At 43.7% G+C, this 27,233-nt stretch overlaps 1 protein-coding gene across 2 annotated transcripts; it reads right to left on the bottom strand.

Moving 5' to 3' along the window:
• acss2l (acyl-CoA synthetase short chain family member 2 like) lies at positions 1-26,883 on the bottom strand. 2 transcript variants are annotated; one of them, XM_048260335.1, is made up of 19 exons: positions 26,571-26,883; positions 26,213-26,414; positions 18,324-18,415; positions 17,587-17,690; positions 10,895-10,967; positions 8,714-8,789; positions 7,726-7,810; positions 7,381-7,518; positions 6,309-6,479; positions 6,003-6,136; positions 4,941-5,073; positions 4,762-4,818; positions 4,025-4,105; positions 3,777-3,893; positions 3,566-3,674; positions 3,092-3,160; positions 2,496-2,672; positions 2,152-2,226; positions 1-1,542 (listed from the first exon to the last, which is right to left on the bottom strand). In XM_048260335.1, the coding sequence occupies exons 1-19, from the start codon at positions 26,707-26,709 to the stop codon at positions 1,415-1,417; spliced, it is 2,160 nt and encodes a 719-aa protein (XP_048116292.1). In that variant the 5' UTR covers positions 26,710-26,883; the 3' UTR covers positions 1-1,414. The 2 variants fall into 2 exon arrangements, with proteins under 2 accessions (XP_048116292.1, XP_048116300.1); XM_048260343.1 differs by lacking the exon at positions 3,777-3,893.
• Positions 26,884-27,233: the final 350 nt, after the last annotated feature.

A 27,233-nucleotide genomic window follows, 5' to 3' on the forward strand; every position in this document is an offset into this window, starting at 1 on the left:
TCCAATCCACCACATGGTCGCTCTTTATTCATAAAGGTTTACAAATTGTTACAACATAAAACAGAAACATATCTAAAAGGAGCACCTTCTTTTACAAAGGCCTTTCGTGCCTCAGACACAGTAGATGTACACCATACAAGTAACATGGCAGTTAAGATGCACCTGCCATTACGAGTGAAATCACAAGTCCCACTCTCTCCTCCAACTCTCATCTGGATCTAATTCTTCTACAAAAAGGTTTAGTTTTGATGTGGCGTGTCTGAATCCGTCACAATCACAACTTGGGCTGCTTTTTCTCAGAAGTTTCTCTGAAGGACACTCTCTTTTCAATTCTGATGGCCGTAGCACAATGTGTTTGCACATGGCTGAGGTTCTCAGTTTCCATGAGGCCATTTCAGCATGAGCAAAAAGCTATGTCTGGAAGCACAGACCTGTGCTGTGGGTCAGTTGTGTACGGTATCCTATGTGATTTGTTGTGTAGTGTGGGGGAGCCGCAGTTGAACAGGGGTATTATTGCTCTACTTTCACAAAGCTGCATTGCCTCACTCAGCCAGAGTGAGATCAGAGAAGGCTGCTTCACACAGTTTACAGTAATTTCTATGAATGCATACACCTGATGAATCTAGATAGATAGATAGATAGATAGATAGATAGATAGATACTTTATTTATCCCCAAGGGGAAATTCAAGACATTAAATCTATAGAAAATAGAAAATCTATAAATCTATAGAAAATAAATCTATAGAAAATAGAAAATACAAAGATTTCAGAAAATATATGTACCTTGACTGCTGCTCTGTCTCAAGCAAACAAACCCCAAAGAGAAAGCAACCCAAAGCTACCAGTCAGCAACAATTAGATCACTAGAGGTCGACGAGAATAAGCAAACTGGCATCAATGTCCATATTGGGTGGAAATACAACTGTGTGCGTGTGTGTGTGTGTGTGTGTGTGTGTGTGTGTGTGTGTGTGTGTGTGTGTGTGTGAGTGAGTGAGTGAGTGAGAGAGCTTGTTGTAGCTAAATGCTCTTTCTTTTCCCTCTTTCACCCACACACACATACACCGACATGTACATGTGCACTGCTGAAAGTCCACCTAAGGTTCTGTAACTGATTGATGATTTGTCTTATCAATTGTCCAAGAAAGAGAGTATATTTGGTGGACAGATCAGGGAGGGTCACTCTGAGTCACCCCCCCCCACCCCCATTCCCTTCATCTGTCTCAGTTCTGAAGGCTGGGAGTCCACTTTTTACCCACCCCCCACTATCAGGATTTTCCAGGTTCACTGGGGTCCAGTGTGTGTGTGTGTGTGTGTGTGTGTGTGTGTGTGTGTGTGGGCAGGGGTCAGCACAGGGGGCATGGAGGTCCTAGTTCATCCAAAGCATCAGGAGAGAGAAGCTTGGGTCCCATCCTCTCAGGCAGCTGCCTCGCACCTCTGGCTGAAGAGCACCTCCACGACCTTGGGGTCAGCCAGCGTGGAGAGGTCACCCAGGTCCTTCTCGTTACGGGCGATCTGACGGAGGACCCGTCGCATGATTTTACCTGCAGAGGATAAAAACCCAATGCCATTACGGCTCCAATGTCCAATATCACACACCGTTATTGTCGGTGTTTCCCTCACTATAGGAACTGCATGAGGATGGCAGACATCTTGGCTCAAAACATCCAAAGATAATTGTGTGATCCTGATCCTGTCCATTGTACTTGTCTTACGCCAAGTAAGTTGTCTGAAAAACGCAAACTTACGGTACAAAAAAACGGCACACAAACATTGTTTGTGTTAAGTAGCTGTGCTATTTTACTCTTCTTTTTATTGCTTAGCAAATGTGAATGCCCATTTCAATTACTTGTACACATTCCAATGCCTCAAGGGTATGTGTTACATTGTCTTGTTGTTTGTGGAATATTGTGGAATGTGTTGTTTAATCGTTGGTGTTGCTAAAAGTGGCTAACGTTGCTGTGTTGCTATAGACAATGCTACGTTACTCGAGGTGAATACCATGCTCTCTGACTCACTGTGAACATAAATGCATACCGGAACGCTTCTTACGAGGAAGTGACGCCATTTTACAAGTTACGGGTTGTCACAAGCCATCAGCATGGACAACGGGTTCACACGGTAACAAACAAAATATAACTCTGAGAGCTTACCTGAGCGTGTCTTTGGCAGCCCAGGGGCATTCTGGATGAAGTCAGGTGTGGCAATGGGCCCGATCTTTTCTCTCACTATAACACACACACACATACACACACACACACACACACACACACACACACATGCATGTTAAGCATGCCGCAAGCTGAAGGGTATCTTGAGGTCTCTCAGAGCTGTGTGAGATACTGTGTGTACATGCTGAATGGAGATGTGATGGTAAGTGTGTATTACAGTTATGGGTATTATGTAACAGCACCTCTGTATGTGTATATATGTGTGTGTGTGTGTGTGTGTACAGTATATATGCATGTGTAAGTGCATGTTTATATGTGTGCTGTACCCTGTTTCTTAAGCTCATCCTTGAGTGTGTGTGTGAACTCGGTGCTGTCCTTGAGTGTGATGAAGCAGTACAGACACTCCCCCTTGACGGCGTGCGGCCGGCTCACCACGGCTGCCTCGGCAACAGAGTCGTGCTCAGTCAGCGCCGACTCCACCTCAGCAGTACTCAACAGGTGACCTGACGGAGAAGGGAAGGAAAAGAGAGAGAGATAGAGGGAGAGAGAGAGAGAGAGAGAGAGAGAGAGAGAGATAGAGGGAGAGAGAGAGGGAGAGAGAGATAGAGGGAGAGAGAGAGAGAGAGAGAGGAGAGAGAGAGAGAGAGAGAGAGAGAGAGAGAGAGAGAGAGAGAGAGAGAGAGAGAGAGAGAGAGAGAGAGGGGGAAAGAAGAGATGGTAGAGAGCGTCAAAGACAATGCGTACTGTATGTGATCATGTCTGTGAGAAATTTCATATATACAGTGTGTAAAAACCCAGATCTGTTCTTCTGTGTCCGTATTTACACATGTAAGTGTGTGGTCAGCCTATTATTGCATGTGAGAGAATCCCCCACCAGAGGGCAGGGCCGTTTGCCTGTCCTTGTAGTGTGAGGGACTCTTACCAGACACGTTCAGCATGTCATCAATCCTGCCCGTGATCCAGTAATAGCCGTCTTTGTCCCTTCTGCAACCTGTGGGCATAGTAGCGTGAGTCAGCTCTCCACCGCATGCACAGTGCACACTTCCTGTTCTCTTCTGTAATGCACACTCCACACCATTCAGGCATTATTGAGGGGTTTGGTTGTACAAATTAATTTGTCGCCAGAACGTCTCCCAGAACAGCATTGTTATGTTGCTGGCAAATCCTAAGTTTAGTGTCACTGGTGAGACACTGGTATAATTCTCTCTCTCTCTCTCTCTCTCTCTCTCTCTCTCTCTCTCTCTCTCACAGCCCTCTCTTGGCCTGGGCGGACAATTGGGAACGGGCTATTGGGAGGAGGCAGACTATTACCTCAGTGAGATGAAGCGGAGTGGAGATACTAGGTGGCAGGGCCAGGCTACATAACACCAGGGAGACACAGAGGTTCCTTACTCACCGTCTCCGGTCACATAGAACCCGGGAAACTTCTTAAAATAGGTGGTCTCAAACCTCTCCTGGTTCCCGTACACGGTTCTCATGATGCCAGGCCAGGGGCTACGGAACACCTGCAACACCCGATCAATCAATCAATCAATCAATGTAGACCTCTCCCAGTTACTGTATGGTTTAGTAACTTATATACTCCATTATGTGTGTGGATCCTTCACCAGTGTGTGCTCTATGGTTGATTTGGCCACAAGGCACATACTCAGGTATGTGAATAGTAGGGTTGTAGAAATGGTATGGGGCCAACAGTGCGTTTCAGACTGGCTACTGGACCTGTGCTGTGTATTAGAGCAGATCAGAGCCATGTGTGTTACAGAGGCGACTGGATAAGTGCTTCAGAGCTGGTTGCTGTGTTTCAGAGCGGATGCTGTTTGTATGTGTGTGTGTGTGTGTGTGTGTGTGTCCTCACCAGGTAGCCCTCTGCCTCTCCCTCCAGCTCCTCTCCCAACTCACTCATAATGGAGGGTTGGACACCAAAGAACGGCAGGGTCTGAAACACACATACACACACACGCACACACACACACATGTACATACAATCCATGTACATACACAACATAAAGAACCACTCACAAACACCCAACACACACACACACACACACACACACACAGACAAGCAGGTGTAGGATTAGAGCAGGACTTTACATAGGCACGTCGGATTATCAGGATTACTTTTTGCATCACTCCGGTTGCATAATATGGGTCCAGATTATATAGTGAGATGTAGTCCATCGCACATAGTTCCCATTCCACATCAACGTTCTCTGAACTGACAGTATTGCATGGGCCTTTTGATAGGAAGGAACCCTAGATCATATTTTAGCATAATTACATTGTTCAATGGAGTGAGATGTGACAGAGAGCTAAGTGGAATATTATGTAGAATGTATATTCCATTACAGCGCAGAAAGAGCAGATGTGCATGAAACTCAGATACAGTAATATAATAGACTGGGTGTGCTGTGATATGGAATAGACCTGGGGGGCCAGTGGGGCTGGGGGTATGGACTGGGTGTGCTGGGGGCCAGTGGGGCTGGGGGGTATAGACTGGGTGTGCTGGGGGCCAGTGGGGCTGGGGGTATATAGACTGGGTGTGCTGGGGGCCAGTGGGTGTCCTGGGGTGGGGTGACTGGGTGTGGAGCTTACAGCTGAGCCGGGCTTCAGTGCAGTGGCTGCAGGCAGTGGAGTCAGAACATGGCCCCCCTACAGAGACACACAAGACACAAGAAGGAAGATTACTCAGTGTGTGTGTGTGTGTGTGTGTGTGTGTGTGTGTGTGTGTGTGTGTGTGTGTTGTATGGGTGACCATGATGACTAACTCTTACCGTCTCCGTCTGCCAGAAAGTGTCCACTATGGGACACCGTCCTTGCCCCACCACCTCATGGTACCAGTGCCAGGCCTCAGGGTTAATGGGCTCGCCCACCGTGCCCAGAACCCGCAGGCTCGACAGGTCATACCTGCACACAGGGGTCAGAGGTTAGAGGTTAAAGATTATAGGTCAGTAGGTCGCAAAGCAGTGGCAACCCTCAAGAGATTATCCTTCAGACAGCACAGCAGAATGGTTGTGTTGGACATCTCTCTATCAAACACACTACACACACTCTTAATAAACTACACACACTCTCAACACACTACACACACTCTCAACACACTAAACACACTCTAAACACACTACACACACTCTCAATACACTACACACACTCAACACACTACACACACTCTCCACATTCTACACACTCTCAACACACTCTACACACTCTCAACACACTACACACACTCTCTACACACTACACACACTCTCAACACACTACACACACTCTCAACACTCTACACACTCTCAACACACTACACACTCTCAACACACTACACACACTCTCAACACACTACACACTCAACACACTACACACACTCTCCACATTCTACACACTCTCAACACACTCTACACACTCTCAACACACTACACACACTCTCTACACACTACACACACTCTCAACACACTACACACACTCTCAACACTCTACACACTCTCAACACACTACACACACCTCAACACACTACACACACTCTCAACACTCACACACTACACACACTCTCAACACACTACAATACACACACTTATCACAGATGGGACAGTTCTTCTCACTGGGGCTCACTGATCTGAGCATGCAGCACAGAGGCACAAGCGGCTCAATGGCAGCACTCTGCATGCAGCTCCTACAATTCCTTCTTATGGCCAGCAGATGGCTATCAAAGTCAACCAGTGTGATTCACTGTCTTTATACGTCACCTCTAAGAGTCTGTGTGTGTGTGTGTGTGTGTCAGTGTGTTTTCTGTGTATGCTGTGTGTGTGTGTGTGTGTGTGTGTGTGTTTGTGCTTGTGTCTCACTTGAGCAGGGGCTCTCGGCCATACTTCATCAGCAAGCGTATGGCAGTGGGGGCCGTGTAGAACTTGGATACGCGGTACTTCTCAATCACCTCCCAGAACCGGCCCACATGAGGGTACACAGGAATGCCCTCAAACTGAGGATCACACACACACACACACACACACACACATACACACACACACACACACACACAGGGACAAGAAACACACAGATTTTATATTCCCTCATCACCACATTTCAACTGCTTACAGGAAGTTCTCCAGTCATGTGACCAGGATGTTTAGGTGACTGACAGCTGGACTCACCAGCACACTTGTTGCCCCATTGGCCAGTGGGCCGTAGGTGATGTAGGAGTGGCCTGTGATCCAGCCAATGTCTGCCGTGCACCAGTAGACATCATCAAAGTGGTAGTCAAACACATACTTGAAGGTGAGAGCCGTGTACAGCATGTAGCCAGCCACAGTGTGCACCACCCCCTAGAGGAAAAAGAGGAGAAGTGCAAGGTGTCGTCTATGCAAATGCCTTTATAGAAATTTTGTATTTATTTTGTTATCTGTAGGCTACTAAACAATTTCAAGTAATAATGTCCCTGCTGCAGTGTAAGAATAGATGCACACTTGTCAAACTTCACAGAGTAACGTTATGCATATATCTATGACATATAATTTACTGTTCAACTTTGTAGTTAATATAAGCACACACTGTTATATTATGTTGGACAACTGCGCATTTCACTTCAATGTACACTGAAGCTTGCATCGTGAACTAGCAACGCAGCAATCTCTGGAAACGGTGGAATGTTACTGCAGTAATATCGCGTTCAATGCTGCAAATCCCTCCATTCCAGAATATTTGGTTCAAATAGGTGTTTGTGAAACCAGGCCCTGAAGATCTAACAAAAGTTTGAGTAGGCCTACGTAGGAATTAGGAAAGTATGTGAGAAGTGAGATTAAAATGACCTTATTTGTTTCTTTCCACCATTTAAGAAAAAAATGCATTGCTTCTTCTATACGGAAAACGTGCAATTTTAATTGGTCGTCAATTCACTGTGAGTCCTGTGTGTCGTAGCAACGAGAACAAGACTGTCTATGGGTGAATCCAGAGCCGTATAAAGATATCTTTATATGGCTCTGGGTGAATTCAGTAGGAAATAGATGTCGCTTATCGTTTATTTTTTGTGTGTGTATGTCTCTATGTGATTTATTTATTTGATGCAAATAGTTAGCTAGCTCAGCCAAAGTTTATCAGGTGGCGGCTTAATTTGGCTTACAAAATTATTGGCTGGCTGCGGCTGAAACTCTAAATGGCGCAAATGGCGGCGCAAATAGCGGCACGTGACGGCGGCTTCGGGGGTCTAGGCGGCATGGCATACTGTACCTTGGGTTTGCCAGTGGAGCCGCTGGTGTAGAGGATGAAGAGCGGGTCCTCTGCTTCCAGCCACTCGGGCTCACACTCGTCGCACACACCGTCCAGGGCCTCGTCCCACCACACGTCAACCGCCGCGTCCCATGGTGTCTGGAGCAGAGGGAGAGGGCAGGAACACACACAGGTTGGACACACACATGCAAAGTGTAGACATAGTGTACATACAAACACACACATACACTGTCAGTGTATACACATGCACGAAGAGTGAAATTACAGCCATATTACATCATAACATAATGTCCATAATGTGCCTTTCATACAAACACTTACTGTATACACACACACAGGGCCTACCTGCAGTTTGTTGGAGGCCTCTCCTGTATTTGTCCTAAGGGCATAGTGTCTCACCACCACACACTTCTGAACTGTGGAGGAGCCCCTGGAGAGAGAGAGAGAGAGAGAGAGAGAGAGAGAGAGAGAGAGTAAGCAATTCACAGCAAGATATATAGATGCTTGCCATAAACAAAAGGAAGCACACAAAAAAGTCAAAACACACACACACACACACACACACACACACACACACACACACACACATGCATTCCCATCCACACCATCACATACACACACACACATTGTCGTTGCAGTAATGTATGATGCATGATGTTTTGTTTTTTGTCTTTACGCACTACTACTAGTACGTACATGTATGCTTTGGCAATACAAATTTTATTTTTGTCATGCCAATAAAGCTCAATTGAACTAAGGTTTCATCTCTGTGATTGGCTGGCTATGATTGTTGCCATGCGTCACTATGGTGACAAGGACATGCAGACTAATTGGGCATGAGTTTGTGTTACCAGGCAACTCAATGCAGATAAACGGTGAGAGGCAACAAAATAACTGTCTCACCTACAAGATATGTGTTTGTTTGAGTGTGTGTGTGATCGCATACAGTACATGTGTATGAAAGGGAGAATGTGTGTGTGTGTGTGTGCACGTGCGTGTGTGTGAGTGTGTGTGTGTGTGTGCGCGTGCGTATGTATGTGTGTGTGTGTGTGTGTGCGTGCGTATGTATGTGTGTGTGTGTGTGCGTATGTATGTGTGTGTGTGTGTGTGCGTGTGTATGTGTGTGTGTGTGTGTGCGTGCGTATGTATGTGTGTGTGTGTGTGTGTGTGTGTGTACGCATGTGTGTGTGCGCGTGCGTGTGTGTGTGTACGTGTGTGTGTGTGTGTGTGTGTGTGTGCGCGTGTCGCGTGTGTGTGTCTGTGTGTGTATGTGTGTGTGTGTGTGTGTGTGTGTATACAGTATAAAGAGAACTTGGATTTATCAGGAACTTACTTTTCTCTACAGCGTTCCAGAGCCTCATTTGCAATCTGCTTCAAATTGATCAGCTTATCTCCTCTGTACACACCATCTATAGGGCAGAGAGAGAGAGAGAAGGGGGGGGGTTACTTACTTTCATATATTACTTTTACTTACAGGCCCCCTGTCCATTTTAGAGTTCAGTTTAAGATTTTACTGATTGTTTTTAGGCTCTTAGTGGTGAAGGGAACGCTGGAGAGGAGAGAGGGAGAAGGAGAGAGGGAACGCTAAAGGGAGAGGGAGAGAAGGAACGCTAAAGGGAGAGGGGGAGAGGGGGAGAAGGAACGCTAAAGGGAGAGGGGAGAGAAGGAACGCTAAAGGGAGAGGGGGAGAAGGAACGCTAAAGGGAGAGGGGAGAAGGAACGCTAAAGGGAGAGGGGAGAGGGAGAGAGGGAACGCTAAAGGGGGAGGGAGAGAGGGAACGCTAAAGAGAGGAGAGAGGGAATGCTAAAGAGAGAAGAGAGGGAGAGAGGGAACGCTAAAGGGAGAGGGAGAGAGGGAGAGGGAGAGAGGGAACGCTAAAGAGAGAGGAGAGAGGGAGAGAGGGAACGCTAAAGGGAGAGGGAGAGAGGGAGCGCTAAAGGGAGAGTGGAAACGCTAAAGGGAGAGGAGAGAGAGGGAACACTAAAGAGAGAGGGAGAGAGGGAATGCTAAAGAGAGAGGGAGAGAGGGAACGCTGGAGAGAGAGGGAACGCTAAAGAGAGAGGAGAGAGGGAGAGAGGGAGAGAGGGAACGCTGGAGAGAGAGGGAACGCTAAAGAGAGAGGAGAGAGGGAGAGAGGGAGAGAGGGAACGCTGGAGAGAGGGAACGCTAAAGAGAGAGGAGAGAGGGAGAGAGGGAGAGGGAACACTAAAAGGAGGGGGAGAGAGGGAACGCTAAAGAGAGAGGGAGAGAGGGAACACTAAAGAGAGAGGGAGAGAGGGAAGCTAAAAGGAGGGGAGAGAGGGAGAGGGAGAGAGGGAACGCTAAAGAGAGAGGAGAGAGGGAATGCTAAAGAGAGAGGAGAGAGGGACAGAGGGAACACTAAAGGACACTGCCCTGGACACTCTCTGAGCTCGACTCTTACGTAAGTAAAGCTCTCTCCTCATCACCTGTGGACACAGAGCCGCACTGCTGCTGCTGGGTGTCGCAGATGCATATCAGCACACAAATGCACTTAACACTTGCATAAGCACCCGCTATCAGGCGCTAAGTCAATATGCAGTACACAGACAATCAGGTTCGGTTGGCCTCCAGCGCACCCGATGCTCAGCTGAGTAAACAAGCCTTTACTTTCTCACCGAGACAACACCTGACAGAGACTGCAAGAGGCAATGTCGAGAAACCCATGTCCCACGATAGAATATATATCACAACTCTCGATGGAATGGGCCTCATATTCATTAAGGACGGTATAGAAATATTGAAATAGAAATGGCTCTCTTCATAATTCAACTATCAGTAATTTACCAAACTCAACAATTTACCCAATCCATTACCATTGTATTACCTAGTCTAGTTTCTCCCTCACCTCCTTTACTTCACTTGTTCCGCCATTCTAGTATGAGTAGGCTATACCAGCTCTTATGCAGAGAGCCTCTAGACTTCCATTCTAGTATGAGTAGGCTATACCAGCTCTTATGCAGAGAGCCTCTAGACTTCCATTCTAGTATGAGTAGGCTATACCAGCTCTTATGCAGAGACCCTCTAGACTTCCATTCTAGTATGAGTAGGCTATATCAGATCTTATGCAGAGAGCCTCTAGACTTCCATTCTAGTATGAGTAGGCTATACCAGCTCTTATGCAGAGAGCCTCTAGACTTCCATTCTAGTATGAGTAGGCTATACCAGCTCTTATGCAGAGAGCCTCTAGACTTCCATTCTAGTATGAGTAGGCTATATCAGATCTTATGCAGAGAGTTATGTTCCACAGGTACCTTTGCCTCTTCATCAGGGAATCTCCTGCCAGTGGTTCTATTCCTATGTGTTCATATATTTCTTTATAACTTTACTTTTCATATAACTTGACATGTACATCCTTTTAAAGGCTTCTGTTTAGCTGACTGATGAGGCTATATGAAGTTTCTGTTTAGCTGACTGATGAGGCTATATGTGGCCTCTGTTTAGCTGACTGATGAGGCTACTGTATATGAGGCCTCTGTTTAGCGGACTGATTACCTGCAGTCACAAGGACACTGCACTGGGCGTCCAGGATCCTCTCACACAGGGAGTCGGCCGAGAAACCTGCAAACTGACACAGAAACCAGCCAATCAGCACATGTGAGATGTCAGCCGATCAAAGAACAGAACTGTTTTGTGCATGCACACAACAAATCAATCAAAAGTATAAGTAAGCCAATCTATTATATTCTGTAAACTGGTTAGTGTGATATTGTGGCTTTTAGACACTAGCCAATTAGGTGTCAGGGAAATCTGGTTCAGGAAGTAATATATACACACTTCTTACTGGGTTTCACCCTTCATCACACACACACACAGAGAGAGAGGGAGAGAGACACACACACAAACACATAGACACTCTCTCTCTTGCTCTCCCTCTCTCTCTCTCTCTTTCACATGCGACCAAACCATGAACTTAAACGTTCTCTTGAATTCTAGCCAACTGATTACTCATCACAGTCTGGCTTTAAGCTTCTAATGTACCCAGTGGTGTAATCTAGTTAACTGTAGTGTATATACTGTAATGTAGTAGTTAGCTGTAGTGGGTATACTGTGATCAACCCCAAATGTATCCTTGCTTATTTTAAGTGGGTATACTGAGATGGTGATGCTTTTTAAGTGGGTATACTGCATAGTAGACTACACCACTGAATGTACTCATCTTTCACTAACATGCACAACAACTGAGTACATATCACACACCTCCAGCTTCTTCATGGGGTACATTAGCATCATGTCACCAGACTTCAGGCCAAGCTAGCCTCCATTGTCTGAGACACGTAGCAGTCCAAATTTGACCTTGTGGCTCCCTGATTGATTTACTGTAGTCATTGTGTTGTAATAGCCACCATAGTCATCGTATGCACAGCATGCATACTTATTGATCTGATGTATTAATTGAAAGCAGCAGTGAGCGGCACTATTGCCAAAACCTGGGGATAATAACGTTTATCTGATCTGTTCTCATCTCAAGCTCTCATCAAACATCTTTTTTAATCACTATTGCTGTTCTAGGACAATGCTGTCTTTAAAACTTTAACTTCTCGTGGGTACGTTAGGGTGAGTACTTATATACACACACACACAAAGAATATGTTCATACTCATAGAGACTACATTCATACTCATAGAGCATACTCATAGAGCATACTCATAGAGCATACTCATAAAGAATACGTTCATACTCATAGAGACTACGTTCATACTCATAGAGCATAGATCATACTCATAGTGCATACTTATAAAGACTACATTCATACTCATAGAGCATACTCATAAAGACTACGTTCATACTCATAGTGTATACTCATAAAGACTATGTTCATACTCATAGAGCATAGATCATACTCATAGTGCATACTCATAAATACTATGTTCATACTCATAAAGACTACATTCATACTCATAGTGCATACTCATAAAGACTACGTTCATACTTATAGTGCATACTCATAAAGACTATGTTCGGGAACATATGAAAGTGGCAGATAGATCAAGTTCCCTTCCACTCCTGCTACCAAACTTAAGTGACTCACCAAAGTGACCGTGCAGTACAACAATCACGCTATGGTAATGAGGTCAAGCACAGGGTATTTTCAGAGGGGACAGAAATAGGTCCCCGGGTGGAGGAGTGCCCAATCACAAACCTCACCTCGGATTGAACCCAGCGTGGGGGGGTATATTTAAACCCAGCACTGCTGTAGATGGTGTGGGGCAAACAGCTGTGTCTAAAATGGTCCCTGGCAACACAGCTCCTGTCTGAGCAGCCCACGCTGGGGCCAACCAGCACACAGCCAAGAGCCCAGAGCAAACTAGAACAGGCCAGCTACAGACCTGAGGGGGAGACCTCTCTCTCTCTTACACACACACACACAAACACACACACACACACACACACAATTCCATTCCTCTCTCTTGCACACACACACACACACCCTCTCTCTCTCTTTCAAAACTTAAGCAAAACCTAAATCTGTCTTCTGCTAGTGCCTGAGCTTGTTAAAGGCTGAAGAATGCTTGTCCTTGTCATGGGGGAACCAAACTCTCTCAAGAGAACGAGAGAGGGGGAGGTACAGTAGAGGGACAGACAGAGAGAGAGAGAGAGAAAGAGGGAAAGAGAAAGGGAGAGGGAGAGAGAAAGAGGAAGAGAGAGGGGGAGGGAGAGAGAGAGTGATAGCAACAGTAGAAGGCCGAAATGTATAAAAATGGACTGCAGCAGGCCCAGGGAGCTGACCCTGAGTGCCTGTAGGACATTCTCTGAGATTCCTGCAGATGGGGAAACTGGGCCACTGACACACTTACTTACCACTGTATTTACACTACACTGCTGCCATCCAGCTCATACTAGCACACACACAGGTGGGCAGCTGTGGCCTACTGGTTAGCGCTTCGGACTTGAAACCGGAGGGTTGCCGGTTTGAACCCCGACCAGTAGGCATGGCTGAAGTGCCCTTGAGCAAGGCACCTAACCCCTCACTGCTCCCCGAGTGCCGCTGTTGTTGCAGGCCGCTCACTGCACCGGGATTAGCGTGTGTTCACTGTGTGCTGAGTGTGTTTCACTAATTCATGGATTGGGAAAAATGCAGAGACCAAATTTCCCTCACGGGATCATAAGAGTATACTTATATACACACACACACACACACACAAATATTAAAAAAATACACATAAACAGACCAACAGGATGTTCTCACATGTGGACACACACACAAAAACACCCCCATACAAGCACAATGACACACACACCACACACACACACACACACACACACACAGCAGCAGACTCACTGCAGGTTGATCAGCTGTGATAATACACAACCCACACAATAACACACACACACACAATAACACATACACACACACACACACACACACACACACACACACACACACACACACACACACACACACTACAAGGCCGTACGAAAACATTTTATTAGGGACTGTTCGTTATTTATTGAAGGGGCCACCGGAGGAAAATAGGGGAGGGTCATGTCTTTTTATTCTTTGTTGAGGGGAGGGTCACCCAACTTTTGTATTCATGAAAACAGCAAAAAATCAAAGTGGATTGTTTGATTGTTGATTTCTGTCGCCATATAACGTTCTCTTTCGTTCCATAGCTGTCAACATTGAACATTGAAAATAAGGGAGATTTCCCGGGTTTCTCACCCAAAATACGGGAAAATGTCAACATTTGTCCCCATTAACATTGGAAGGGTTGGAGCAACAAAGTAGTCTAGCCTACTTTATTCACGACTAACAGCCTATATTCATTTGGTCAACTTTATACAGCCCTAAAAAGGCTAAATTTACCTTTGGTTTACTTTTAGTTTACCGTGTAGCCTAACTTTAAAGAAGCCCTATGCAAGTCTGGTTATTCCTTCTGGGTTTTCGCCTGATTTTGGCTCGCATTTTTCACGACATAGCTCCCCCTGCAGCTTCGGTAGCAAGTGCTAAACCCCCACTAGCTAGCGAGCTAGCCATCAAGAAACCAAGCTAAACACATACAGGGCTCACAATAAAACGGTCGAAACACATTGTTCAAGAGACTATCAAACCACATTACAAAAACGAAGTTCACCCAAGGGTAGGCTACTTACAATTTCAGCAGCAACAAAGCCAAGTCGGAGTCCGTTTTGCAGTCTTCTTAGAAACTACAATCTGACTACATTTTCAAGGCCTTCCGCCGAGTCACATCCGGATTTCTTCGGTCCGGGACCAGAAAGTTGCATATTCGTTTTTTCCGCGGAGAAGCACTAGGGGGAGACGACGCACCCACCAAACGACCCAAAAAGTGTTGTAGAACCATCAGAACGACTCTCAACCTGCATAATAAAGGTAATTTTTGCTAAAATTGTTGCATAGGGCTTCTTTAAACAGTGTGGATGCTTAACATAGTAAAGCCTACTTGTGCTTCATTCATCCACACATCCAGCTCCTAACGTTTTGACAAGCATTTCTACCAATTGACCTTGTTCCTGCCCATCTCTAGCTTTGCTGTCTCCATCCTTTCTGTTTTTGTTGTTTGCAAAAAAATATATAGTATTTATTGGTAACCAGCAACAAGTGCAATTTGTTAATCGCTGTCATTACAGTACGGCGTAGAATGCAGGAGCTTGGATTTAGGTACTGTCCTCTCCGACGAATTGAGCAGGCTCGTGATTTTTGTTGCTGTCATTCCTAACTGCACATAGGCTGTAATCGTCTCGGCAGGGATATCCTGCCTGGGCCGGCCTCGTGTGATACAAGGGGACTCTAGGGCCGCTACGGCCTCGTCTTGGACCGATCTGGCTGCCATCTTGCCGTCAACCAACCGCGTTTATTGATCTAAAGCTAAATCATGATCATGGTAGGCACATTTAATTTGTCGTCACCAGAGCACCACCCACATACATCTCATTAACAATAAAGCTCATTTGCATGTTGTGAACTTGAAAATGAAAATGAAAATCGAGAAATGGAAAATAAATCGCAAGCAGGTGTCAGTTTTCATTTTATTTATCATTTTGGCATACATTGTGCGCATTGTCAGGAAAAGGCAAAGTCAAAGTGAAGTTTGCATTTTCATTTTCCAACTAACATTTTCATTGTCATTTTTGGCAGTAATATACCAGGATGGTAATGAAAATGAAATGACAAATAGACGTTTTCAATTTATTTTTATTTTTGTCACAAATGTATCGTGTTTATCAGGAAAATTAAAAGCCAAATGTATATATTTCATTTTATTTTTAAATTTGGCAGGATAATTGCACTGACACTTTGAAAATTAAATGGCAAAACGAGTTTTTCATTTTAATTTCACTGTTTTCATTTTAATTTTATTAATGGCAGGAAACCCCCCCCATACAGTTGGTAAGTTATGGTAGGTCAACTTGGAGTGAATATACAAACGGGAAATTCTTTGTCTACTCGTAGCTGAGTAGCCTGATGGTATACAGGCAGGTGCGCACGTAGACATACAGCCAAACACTGCAAGCGTCAATGAATCGCGCTCTCACGACAACCACGCCGTTAACTCATTGAGTGCCAAAAACGTAATATTACGTTTTTCCTTCCCATGTGTTGAGTGCCAAAAACATAATATTACGTTTTTAGCTCTTTTTTTAAATTACGAAACTAGACACTCTAACACACCTTATACTGTATGTGATTTTTGGAACTCTGTGATGAATGGAAATGAAATATATGACGATCCAAAACTCATGAAAACGCACAATCTGGACATTTTATCATAACTTGGTTGCCGCTTTGGGTCGAATCAGTGACGCATGCACGTCATCTCAAAACCAGGCCATTTTCGTGGGTCTATCACTAGGTGGCAGTCTCGCTGATAACTTCCCGGAAAGTTTACAGGCAACACTTAATATTTCATGAAAGACGTTATCTCCATTTCTAGAAAAAAACTGCGATTTTGATGAAAACTAGCCACTGTTTAGCTTGGGATTTCTCAGGAACAGAGGCGTGTAGAAATACACGGTTTGCACCCACTGAGAGCTTAAAGTCTCACCTTTTAAACGAGCCATTGTATGTGTTCATAGCTATAACACAGAATATGCTGTGGCTGTTCAAAAATCATCAACAATGGTCTAGATTGCCTAGCACTCTAGGACAAAGCTTCCGAAAACAGCTTGGCATTCAATGAGTTAACTTAAATAGGTTAACATCACTCTAAGTTCGCATTCAAGCAAGCAAAACAATGATTTGAAGACATCTGTTTCGCTTGAAGGGCAAGGGGGTAACAAAGATACAGGCCAGATGGCAGGACTAATGTTATGAGAGTATATGGGATATTCTACGGGAAAATATTAAAACGGCAAGACAGCGGGGGAAAAGTTAAAATACGTAAGAAAACCCGGAAAAAGTTGGCATGTTAGGTATGTTTCGGTCCCTGTGATTATTTGTGAAATTGTGCAAACAGTCAAGTCATTTGAGAAGGAAGGAGTGGTAGCTCCCAAATTGACGATCGTCTGAGAAATGGAGTTTTGGATCATGTTCAGCTTCGGCAGCTTTACAATGACTGAGGAAGCCTAGAGACGAGTCGAGAGCAACCAGTTCATGTGTTGAATTTGTTATTACCCAGTGTGCTTTGTTGAATGGTCTCAATGTATTATTGTTTTATTTCATATGATGTGAATACTATTTACTAGAGGAGTAACTTATTTCAAGTAGGCTAATGCAGTTATGCAGGAAGTGTGCATTTAGTGTCCATGCTTATTGTGTTTCCACAACAATGTTAGTGAGTAAATCTACTGAAATGGCCACCACGCTGATGTAAGCGTGCATTCATAGCGCAAAGGAGCGCGGGCGGAAGACATTGATGATCGGGCGGGGAGGGTCATGTCTTTTTTGGAAATTCTGTTGAAGGGTCATTGAAAAAGTTCTTGCAGGCAAGGGAGGGTCATGCAACTTTTGACTGAAGCACTGAAAATCCCTCCGGTGGTTATAAATAATGTTATAACTGATCGTTATAAATAACGATCAGTCCCTTATACAAGAGTTACAAATGTAAGGCAAAGGGGTGCACTGCATTTATAACTCAAGACTAAATGAGAGCATCTTTGCAACGTGGACTGTGGAAAAACAATCTTGATAATGTTGTTTTCATAACCATTGGAAATCAAATTGAAATCCGATGAAGTGGTGAACCCCACTACAGACTGGTCAGCAGTGAGCACCACTGTTCACTTACCACCACCGAGTGAACCGCCCCGATCCGCGCACACGCCAGCATGGAGCACACCAGCTCTGGAACCATGGGAAGGTAGATGGCTACACGGTCGCCCTTCTTCACGCCTGAAGCACAACAGACACATGCATTAAGCACAACAGACACATGCATTAAACACAACAGACACATACATTAAGCACAACAGACACGTGCATTAAGCACAACAGACACATGCATTAAGCACAACAGACACAACAAACGCACTAAGCACAACAGACACATGCATTAAACACAACAGACACATACATTAAGCACAACAGACACGTGCATTAAGCACAATAGACACATGCATTAAGCACAACAGACACAACAAACGCATTAAGCACAACAGACACATTAAGCACAACAGACACATGCATTAAGCACAACAGTATCATTAAGCACACCAGACATATGCATTAAGCACAACAGACGCATTAAGCACAACAGACACATTAAGCACAACAGACACATGCATTAAGCACAACGTCATGTCAAAGAATGCTAATGATACCTTGAAACTCTTCCTCTCTAGTGTACAATAGGATAATTACAGTCTATAATGATCAGCACTGTAATCTAAGGCTGTTCAAATTTATTATGTTGATACTTAGATGTTTTATTGCTTTTTAAAACAATGTGTGTTTGTGTGTGTGTTTGAGTATATCTGTGCGTGTCTGTGTGTGTATGTATGTGTGCGTGTGTGTGTGTGTGTGTACCCATGAGTCTGAGGACATTGGCACAGCGACACACGTGCTTGAGCAGCTGGCTGTACGTGATGTCCTGCTGATGATCCGCTGAGTTCCCTTCCCTGGCAACAAAACACACACACACACACACACACACACACACACACACACACACACAAACACACACACACACAACAACCTCTTCAGTGATGTTCCCAAAAACCCAAAAAACAACAAACTAACATTAGACTGCAAATCACACAATGGTCTCTCTAACCTCTAACAAAGACAATACACAAAAGAACATTTATACTGTATATACAAATGTAAAATTGTTCCTGTCAAATATTCTTTTGGATCAAGTCCACAACAAGTCATAAGATGTTCAATCAAGTTGACTTTTAAATCCAGTTTTTCCAGGTTAAGCACTGCACAAATGCCTGCAGTAGACAAACAGGTGTTTGGACAGTCAGTTGTTTGTTCTGAATGACTAAAAGAGTTGCTGGTGCTCTACCCATACGAACCTTTTGACAAATTTGAGATTTGCTCTGCAGGTCCATCTGGCCTTTTCCAGTGTCCCTAAAACATGGATACACAAATACCATCGCTAATCCTGCATGGATATGTGTTTCTTTGGAATTGAGTAAACGAAAATGTAAAACCTTTGTTTACGAGATTGCTGCACTTCTGAAATGATTTGTTAAGAGTTAAATGCATAAATTTCACTGCTAGTTACGCCCCTGCTGGAAGTTGATTGAACTACAATTGAGAAGGTCTGCATGCTAACCAGGCTAAGTTTCTGGTGGCAGGAAATGCCAATAAAATAGATAACATGTCCTCTGTCTAGTCATACTGTTGTATTTGGAAGCCACTCAATGGTTTATCCAGCCAGCTAGACCTGTGTGTGTGTGTGTGTGTGTGTGTGTGTGTGTGTGTGTGTGTGTGTGTGTGTGTGTGTGTGTTAGAGTCTGAGTCTGAGTGTTTCACAAACATCATGAACTTTGCCACATTGTGCTATGGCAGAGAGCCTGTTCAAACCTCACTAGGCTTAGATCATTAGAACTAAATATTTTAGTGACCACTAAAAGTTCTGGAAGAGGTATACGGGTCATTCTTGTCCCTTGGTATGACTTGTCTAGTATCACTGGCTATTTAGGATAAAAAAAGTTATCACAACAATAAATACATGTACAAAAAGCCTCAAGTGTTTGTTCATTGATCATTAAACAATTTTATTTGGAATGTTTTTAAAATTATGAAAAAATCAACATTTTACATGTGTCCCCATGTTGTCGTCAACCCTGTTACTTTTGGATAAAACCCCCTTTGGAGAAAATGAACTGTGCCAAAAGTTACATCACTTCCAGGAAGTTAATGGTGAAAAGACCAGAAAAGTGTTGTTCTCTTTTAATGACTTTTATTACGGTTTTGCTCTGTCTGACAGAAGGGGACAAGCTCGTTTTGTCAACCCTGTTACCACAAAATCATGCATTAAAAAATTATTTGATTGAAAATTTAAATGTAAATATTTAACAGCATTTTAACCTCTCTTGAATGCACACCATGTGGTGTCATGGTGTCCACCACATGGCAATATTTCATCAACCCTGTTACTGTCAACCCTGTTACTGTCAATCCTAAAATGGAATAATTAATGTGTTCAACACCAGAATTATTTATGTAACACATAATTATTTGTATAATATTCATGAATAGTTACAAGAGCACTCATATTATTTTATAATAATATATGTTTTTTTTTTTGGTAACAGGGTTGACATAGCACACATACCTCCATTGACTATTTGTTAAAGTAAATAAATAAATAAATAAATAAATAAATAAATAAATAAGATAGCCTGAGATGGCACCGCATGTTTTTTTGAGAGGTAAGAATCTACTTCATCCAAATAGGTGCTTCAAGATTTTAAAAACAGTACTTTGAAAATTAGATTTTTTGAATGCAAAATGGCATGTTTTCATAGAATGACCCATACACTCTTCACACATGATCTATCTCTTCCAGGAAATACTGAGTTTGAAGGCTTTATAGGAAATGTATGTCTCGCAGGACGTATTTTCTTTCTCTGACAAGTCGACAAAACGTATTGGTATCCCTGGCTGGCACCTAATGAAATCCTCACCTGTGCCACAGCCAAGGCCCATACTGGTGTAGGTGCCAGTAGGAATGCCAGTCAGAGCGCTGCTGGCATGAGGAGACTGCACAGGACACAGGGCTTCCCTGTTTGATTTGTCAACGTGTGGCGGCCAGCCAGCTTCATTATAAAACACCTGCCTATTCACGTCTCTGAGGAAAGGCCAAGTTGAGGAGATGACATGAGAGAGAGAGATAGAGAGAAGGAGAGAAAGAGAGAAGAGAGAGAGGGGGAGAGTGAGTGAGAGAGAGATATAGGGAGAGAGAGGGGGGGGGAGTGAGATAGAGGGAGAAAGAGAGCTGCCCTATATGTATCAACATGTCACAATCTGAGGGACAATGAGTGACCTATATGGACAACAAATTAACACACACACACACACACACACACACACACACACACACACACACACACACACACTAGAGATGCGCGGATGGGCTATTATTTCAACCGTAACTGCATAGCAAAACTCATCATCCATCCGCACGAACGTTTTTTGACCAATTTTCAAAACCTCACCTGCCCGCCATCCGCTGGTTGTTTCAATGTAGGCTATATGGGTGATGGGGCGCTGCTGACGTGAGGCTATGCTCTTGCCTGTTCTAAAGACTGATCCAATGCAGCAAATATATTAAAAGGCTAAAGTCCTACCTTGGCTATCTGTTGTAGCCTATCCCCAGAATATCAGCAGTAAACTCGGTCTCTGTCTCGCAAAACAGTCTCCAAATAAAACGCACATCGGCCTGTAGCCTACAATTTTATCATTGTAATAAAAAACGCAATTTGGCACATAATAATACTAATAATTAATGTCTATTGTACTTTATTTTTTGCAAAAAGAAAGAAATCCTTAATAAAATAACAAGTCATTCACATTATAGGCTACTTTACGCACTGTCATGTCAGGGTGACACTATGACAAGCCTGCTCTGAAGACTCCCATTCATTTTGACTGCATGGGAAGAGAGCGCGTCTTTTTCAGACAGACAGCGCAATTCATTTTATACCAGCAGGCCGATCAGACAAACGACGACTCTATTAATTCCGAAAGTCCACCGCACAACACTGCAACGTACATGTTCACATTTTTAGTAACAACCGCCAAACTTGCTTGCTTGCCTTACACATCTAAGTTTTCCGACTATTTTTCTTACCTTCTTTTTTCCGCTGTGGATGTTATTAAGCTTGTAGAAGTTTTAACGTTCTGAACATATCGCACTGCCATTGCCCGATGTCATTTCTGAGTCATATATCATATCATTCCATAATCTGTCTCTCTTTTAAATGCCTATTCCCTGAATGGTAGGCTACAATGACTATGTGTTTTATAGTTTATATAATATCATAACAAAATAACCCAGACAGTCTCATATACGAGATATTTAGGCCTCCTCCAATTGCTGGCAGCTGGGCTCATAGGTTGCAGATTTGCTTATGGCCTACCAAGGCCAACGAGACGCGACATGGGAGATCAACTGACGGTCAACTTGCACTGTAGCCTATTCTACTTTCTTATTGCACACTGGAGAGGAAAAAATGCTGGTAGGCTACGATAGGCTACTTAATTTACACTTTTTGTTACCTTTAGTGTGTGTGTGTGCGTGCGTGAGAGGGGTTGCTCAGTGAAACATCGGAATACATCAATTCCGCAACACCATCTCTGATAGTAGCCTAAACAAAGCAGCATGCATAGAAGCAACTAGGCCAAATTAGGCTACTGCCTGAGTAAAATTATTCAAAATTATTTCAAAGTGAGCTCGTTTTTTTGGATGTAGATGTAGAACACAATTTAACAATGTATAGACTATATATTTTTTTTCATTTGATTATTATGATTATTATGATTATTTTCATTTTACCTATTTATTTTATTCTTATGTAAATCTATCGGTATGTATCTGTGTATGTTCAGATTTATTGTATAACTGCTTTGGCAATATGAGTGAACTTGTCATGCCAATAAAGCATTTTGAGTTAGAGGGAGAAAGGAAGACAGGTGGTTTCTTTGTCGTTCTCTGCTATAGTTCTCCAACACATTGTCCACTCTTAAACTTTTAAAAGCTTTTATTTGGATCCGTAGGCGTGCGCACACACACAAACCTGCGAACACACGCATGCAGATACACACAGACACAAACACATGTGCACACACGCACGCACGCACACAGTACCACTGTAGTGTCATTACATAGTCACTACTTAGTTCTAACATCTACTTTAGCAAATTATGTGAGAGTGTGTGTGTGTGTGTGTGTGTGTGTGTGTGTGTGTGTGTGTGTGTGTGTGTGTGTGTGTGTGTGTGCCTGTAGTGTGTGCCTGTACTGTGCACTTCGTTGCAGCCTGTACTGTAGTTAATTTCTAACCACCTCATTTGTTGCCAGCGTATGAGTTGCATGCTTCTTGTGAGAGAGAGAGAGAGAGAGAGAGAGAGAGAGAGAGAGAGAGAGAGATGCCAGGTGTCTCTGTTGCCAGTAAAGGACAGTTTAGACTGGACTCCTGACCTCCTGCCCTCTGCTGTGCCAGTCAACATGGCATTGAGTGCCAAGCCAGACCAGCTCGCATACCCCCAGGCCAATAGGATCACGTCTCACTCTTACCCTCAGGCCGATAAGATCACATCTCACTCTCACTCTTACCCTCAGGCCGATAAGATCACATCCTACTCTCACTCTTACCCTCAGGCCGATAAGATCACATCTCACTCTTACCCTCAGGCCGATAAGATCACATCCTACTCTCACTCTTACCCTCAGGCCAATAAGATTCTCTCTATACATGCTGCCCCTCAGTTCCATTTTTGATAAATATGGCATCCAATACCACTGCTACGCTGATGATACCCAAATCTATCTCCCAGTGGCTCCTCAGACCCCATGTTTACTAAATAAACTACATAGCTGCCTCACTGATATTAAATCTTGGATGGCCTGCAATTTCCTACAACTCAACGACAGCAAAACTGAAATAATCATATTTGGTCCACCCTCCTCTGTCTCCAGCCTCAGCAGTACTCTTGGTCCACTCTCAAAAAATGTGCACTCCGTGGTTAGAAATCTTGGTGTCATGCTGGATAGCTCTCTAAATTTTAATAAACAAATCAACAGTGTGGTCCGAAGTGGCTTTTATCAACTCAGAGTCATAGCTAATCTCAAGTCCTTTTTATCACAAAACGACCTTGAAACCCTTATACATGCTTTTATTACCTCCAGACTCGATTATTGCAATATCTTATACACAGGTCTGACCCAATCTAACATTCACAAATTACAGATGGTCCAGAATGCAGCAGCCAGATTGCTTACTGGTACTAAAAAGAGAGAGCACATCACACCAGTCCTGGCTCAGCTGCACTGGCTTCCTGTTAAATTTAGAATTGATTTTAAGATTTTTACTTTTGTTTTCAAAAGCCTAGCACCCCCCTACATTGCTGAAATCCTTTCTCCACACTCTACCTCTAGGTCGAGGCCGGTCATTTTCAAGACAACTCTTAACTGTCCCCCAAGACACGCCTCAAAACAAAAGGTGACCGGGCCTTCTCTGTGGCTGGCCCAAACTTATGGAATCCCCTCCCACCCCACATTAAGTCCTCGACTACCCTTGCTAGTTTTAAGTCTAATCTAAAAACGCACCTTTTCTCTCTTGCTTTTAACAACCTTTAATTCTGCCCTCTGTGTCTTGCGTGTGTGTCCCTCTACCTTTTACTTATTTTTTTATCTACCACTTACTTTTAGTTATTTATTTATCTTAATTTATATATCCTGCTTACTCTATTTTACCTGTTTTACTCCATTTATTTTATGTTCTTATTTTTATATTATATATTTTTTTTTAACTTGATCTATTCTACTGATCTTATTATTATTATTACTACTATTATTTATTTTAATTTTATTTTTTCTAATGTACTACCTCTTAATTTTACTCATGGAATATTATTTTCCTTTTACTTTTTTTATATATTTTCTTAGTCAGACCTGTGTATGTTTCAACTGTTGCCTAACCTCTCATTGCCATGTAAAGCACTTTGGGTCAACTCCTGTTGTTTTTAAATGTGCTATATAAATAAAAGTGACTTGACTTGACTTGACACATCTCACTCTCACTCTCACCCTCAGGCCAATAAGATCACATCTCACCTCTCAGGTCCACTCTCACATGGCCAATCTTGCATATTTCACCATCTTTTCCACTGTGTGTGTGTGTGTGTGTGTGTGTGTGTGTGTGTGTGTGTGTGTGTGTTTGAGTGTGTGTGTGGTGTGCCGGTGTGTTTGTAGGTAAGAATTGAGACAGTCAGGCTGCCGATTACATTTACAGTAGCAGCCTAACAACATGATAAGAAACAGTGTGTGTGTGTGTGTCTGTCTGTCTATCTATCTAGGCAATGAGTGAGAAACGTGATGGAACACAAAAGATATCAGGACGGTCAATTCCAGTCTAGATGGTGGCTGCGAATGAAAAGGACCTGGTACCATACTTGGGCCAGTTTGGGGTTGGGTCCATATATAGCGTGGCTGATAGCGTGTCTGATAGCGTGTCCCGCTCCACCTGTCGGGGTGGAGCGGGACACACTATCAGACACGCTATCAGCCAGCTGACAGGGGGCCAGATAACGATTGTCATGGTGCCATTGTCCTACTGTGTGTTAATAATGTCAGATAAGGCTTTTTGCGCTTCAGATTACTACAATATTATCTGACCAGCCTCTGTGGCTAGCAACCAACAAACACTGTGGTTTGCCACTTATGATTTCTATCAGGACAATGAGAGAGAGAGAGAGAGAGAGAGAGAGAGAGAGAGAGAGAGAGAGAGAGATGTTTCATGGGCTTATCTGACTCAGGAAGTGTGAGGAGGCAAAACTGACTTCAGACAGGAGAGACTTGACACTGCTGTGGTTTGCATTCACTCTCTCTTTTGCAGAACTCAGACACTGTAGTTCAACTGCCACACATAGTTGAGTCACACACACACTTTTTCATAATCTCATCAAGATTAGACTGTACACACATAGACTGCCACACACAGTTGAGCCATGTTCCCCTCACAGATACATGACACCTTTTTTTGGGGCAGATTATATGGCCCAACTCTGCTCCAGACCATATGGGCCATCCAGCAACGATCCAGGCTCACCACCTATATGGGTTTAGGTCTGCAGTCTCTATGAGTACAGTCTAATCTTGATAAGATTGTGAAAAGTTGTGTGGGGTAACCAAGATATTCTTACAGACCTGTGGTGTAATCAACCAAGCATTTTAAGTGCAAGTTTGGAGGAACTTCATACCAGCATCTTATGCAATGGATGTGTACTATATGCACTGAGATGGAATAACACATAATACAGGTAGCATTTCTATGCTGGGGCCTCTCGCAAACTTTACCAACTCTAAGTGGGACTCTCGTCAAATACTTGTGAAAGAGCAAATGTCACAATGCGGAGTTGCACAATTGACTTTGACTTGAGAATACCTACCCTCTACACACACAGTCATAGAGCTCAATTATATAATCATTTACACAATTTTAAATTTGTATTACAGGGGCACAGGCAATATGGAGCTCTTTTTTTGTGATGCCAGCTTGTATCCTGGCTTTTTGCATCTGATATACAGGGGGCTAACCTACATCTTTCAAATGACATGTCTGTGGCCGCTGTGTTTGCTGAGCACAGGTGTCATGAAGTTGAGATGCAAAATATGCATGCAATGCAGCCATAATTTGCTAATATGTGTTGTTTTATTTTCATGGTGGAGGGTGCAATCTCACCAGTGGTAGGCCACTCTGTCTCCGAAGTTTCTCTCCAATACATTTCTGTCCAAGACGTTGTAGCACAAGTTGGTCTTTGCCCCCTCCATGAATTTGACGAAAACATTGCCTTTGGTGACATCAAAGTTGTATTGCAGGATCGGATGCCCTGCAGTTGGCCGGCTGTCCCAGTAAAACTCGTCTGCTACATTTCCCCAGAACTCTGCGGGGCATTCACATGGTTTCAGAATTTTGGCCGATCTCATGACCATCATAAGAGATAGACCCACTCACAGAAGCAGCAGACAAACGCACAGACACATATTGCAATAATGTAAGCCATGCAACTATTTACATTAGCGCGTATGCAATGACATACCTTCGGGTTCCTCGATGGACTTTTTGTACAGTGCGAGGTATGAGCTGAAGTCAGGGACATGCGCATCCGCTTTCAGTTCCTCCGGCGGAGGATAAACCCTCTCTCGCTCCTCTATATGATCAGGTCCTGGGACGACCATATTTTCGCGACAGATGAAGTTAGGAAAATCGTCAGTATCTAAAATATCCCTACTGAATGTCACATCCGGCCACGTACGGAAATTTTCGTCTTCCCAATATTCGCTGAGCGGACATGCAGCCTATAATGCGCTCGCAAGAGGGAGAGACCCAGCCTTTTAATCCGTGTTCAGTGTTGTTTTGTCGGTCTCCTTAGTGCGAGGTTTACCAATCAAATCACTCAATTCGGCACTCCTACTTTTTCATTGGTCATAAACGCTGTGGGGCGCTCAACCCATTCGGGTGGGAGGAACGACGAGAATGGGAGGCAAAAGCTGGCAGAAATGAAATGACAATAATTAAAACAATCAAATGAAGATGCCGACCTTTGCCTTTTCTTCTCCCATTATATATATATTTACATGTTTCGTCGTGCCGTGCGTTTAAAGTGCCAAGATGAGAATGCAAAAGGAGACGAACACAGTACGCTTAAATGTAAAGTGGGAAAGTGAAAGTAGAGCAGCAGCAGATGGCGCTGTGTTGCCTT

This window comes from Alosa alosa, chromosome 1 (assembly GCF_017589495.1).
Source record: "Alosa alosa isolate M-15738 ecotype Scorff River chromosome 1, AALO_Geno_1.1, whole genome shotgun sequence".
Lineage (NCBI taxonomy): Eukaryota > Metazoa > Chordata > Actinopteri > Clupeiformes > Clupeidae > Alosa > Alosa alosa.